A 1,906-nucleotide genomic window follows, 5' to 3' on the forward strand; every position below is an offset into this window, starting at 1 on the left:
AGAATGATTCTTCAAAACACAAGTGATATGAACAAATTCTTTCACAGTTTTAATAATGAATCAAGTAAGTGGTTGCTTTTCACTTTCACCAAACTCACTGACAACTTCTACCCCAAATGGAAATAATGTTATTACTCTCCACCTCACAACACTCAACCCCCCACCCCATCCCATCCCATCCCATCCCCTATCCTCTTCCTTCATTCCTCTACCAATAAATAATTCATTCTTTAATAACTCTACTCAAAAACAAAATTTAGAATTATAAGAGCCTTCACATATATCACGAGACTTTGTAACAATTATTATTCAAATTGGATTATTTGAAAACAAATTCAAATATAATTAATTTACCCATGTTTTATTACCAGATAAGTCTAGTTTGAATGGAAACATCATATTCATAGGGATGGAGTAGTGGGGCTACCTGTCAGAAAGGGAGGTGGGTTGTGGGGGACGACCACAAATCCCTAGATTTTTATTTCACCCTTCAATTATCATTATCATAATTTATCAAATCCCCCAATAAAAACCCAATCTTTCCCCCCCTCCCATTCCTATGACTCGGACTCAACTCGACTCGGACTTAAGTAACTCGGACCCTCTCTGTTTTTCTGTCGGAACAAACCCTAACCCTTCACATACTACTAATTACTAGCTCTCTTTCTCTCTAAAGCTAAAGCTAAAGCTAACCTGTTCATGGATCTTTAACCATGGACATATCAAATGCATCATCCACTGCCAACCTTCTTAATAATAAACCCACCACTCAACCAAACCTCCCTACGCCGGCAGCCGGATCCAATGGTTTCCTCAAGCGCCACCACCACCACCCACCAACACCACCCCTGCCACCAGCCGTTCCTGTTTCCTACAAAGAATGCTTAAAGAACCACGCCGCAACCACAGGAGGTCACGCCCTAGATGGCTGCGGCGAGTTCATGCCTTCTTCCACCTCCTCCCTCAATTGTGCAGCCTGCGGCTGCCACCGCAATTTCCACCGTCGACGGGAACCCGATGACCCACTTCAACCCTCACCCACATCAGTACAACATGTGATCGAGTACCAGCCACACCACCGTCACCACCCACCGCCGCCGCCTCTCGGCGGCGGTGGTCACAGCAGCAGCCCTGATTCAACATCTCCACCGCCGATTTCATCCTCGTATTACCCATCAGCCCCTCACATGCTTCTAGCCTTAAGCACCGGTGCAGCCTTGGCTGTTCGAGCGCCGGAGATGAGTATTCGGGGAAGGAAGAGATTCAGGACGAAATTTAGGCAGGATCAGAAGGAGAAGATGCAAGAATTTGCTGAGAAAGTTGGATGGAAGATGCAGAAGAGAGATGAAGAAATGATATCAGAATTCTGCAGAAATGTTGGGGTTGAGAGGAATGTTTTGAAGGTATGGATGCATAACAATAAGAACAATTCCATCAATTCTTCTTCAGATGGGAAGAAAGAAAATGGTGGGATTGACATTCATGATCATTATCATAATGATGATCCACAACTTATGATAGCTGCTAATAATGGATCTTCTTCTTCTTCTTGAATCAATCTATCTATTCTATCTAATTAATTACTTTATGTTTGTTGTTTAATTAATTAGTTGATCATCCATGTTGGAATTTGGATAGATCAATAAACATTAATTAATTAATTAATTAATGTAGTTAGTCTATTCTAATTAGGATTAATTGAACTTCCTTGGTTCCTTTGACTACTACATTTAGAATAATAGTATTAATTTATGTTCAATTTTACTACTTAATTACTTATTAGTTAGTGGCTAAAATAGAAATAAAAACAGTTGATTTGAGTTTGGGAATTAATTGTCAAATCAAATAGTCTGTAACAGCTTCAAATTTATTGGTGGTTGTGCCTACCATTATTATTATTATATTA

General features: G+C 40.1%; 1 protein-coding gene across 1 annotated transcript; it reads left to right on the forward strand.

Annotated features, from left to right (window-relative positions):
* The first annotated feature begins 546 nt into the window (after window positions 1–546).
* On the forward strand, window positions 547–1,906 carry LOC124940509 (zinc-finger homeodomain protein 8-like). Its single transcript, XM_047481031.1, has one exon. It carries the CDS (start codon window positions 714–716, stop codon window positions 1,551–1,553), a length of 840 nt encoding a protein of 279 aa, XP_047336987.1. The 5' UTR covers window positions 547–713; the 3' UTR covers window positions 1,554–1,906.

The sequence above is a fragment of the Impatiens glandulifera genome, chromosome 5 (genome assembly GCF_907164915.1).
Source record: "Impatiens glandulifera chromosome 5, dImpGla2.1, whole genome shotgun sequence".
NCBI lineage: Eukaryota > Viridiplantae > Streptophyta > Magnoliopsida > Ericales > Balsaminaceae > Impatiens > Impatiens glandulifera.

Coding starts and splice junctions, on each gene's coding strand:
- LOC124940509 (XM_047481031.1), top strand. CDS start 714: ATGGACATATCAAATGCATCATCCACTGCCAACCTTCTTAATAATAAA.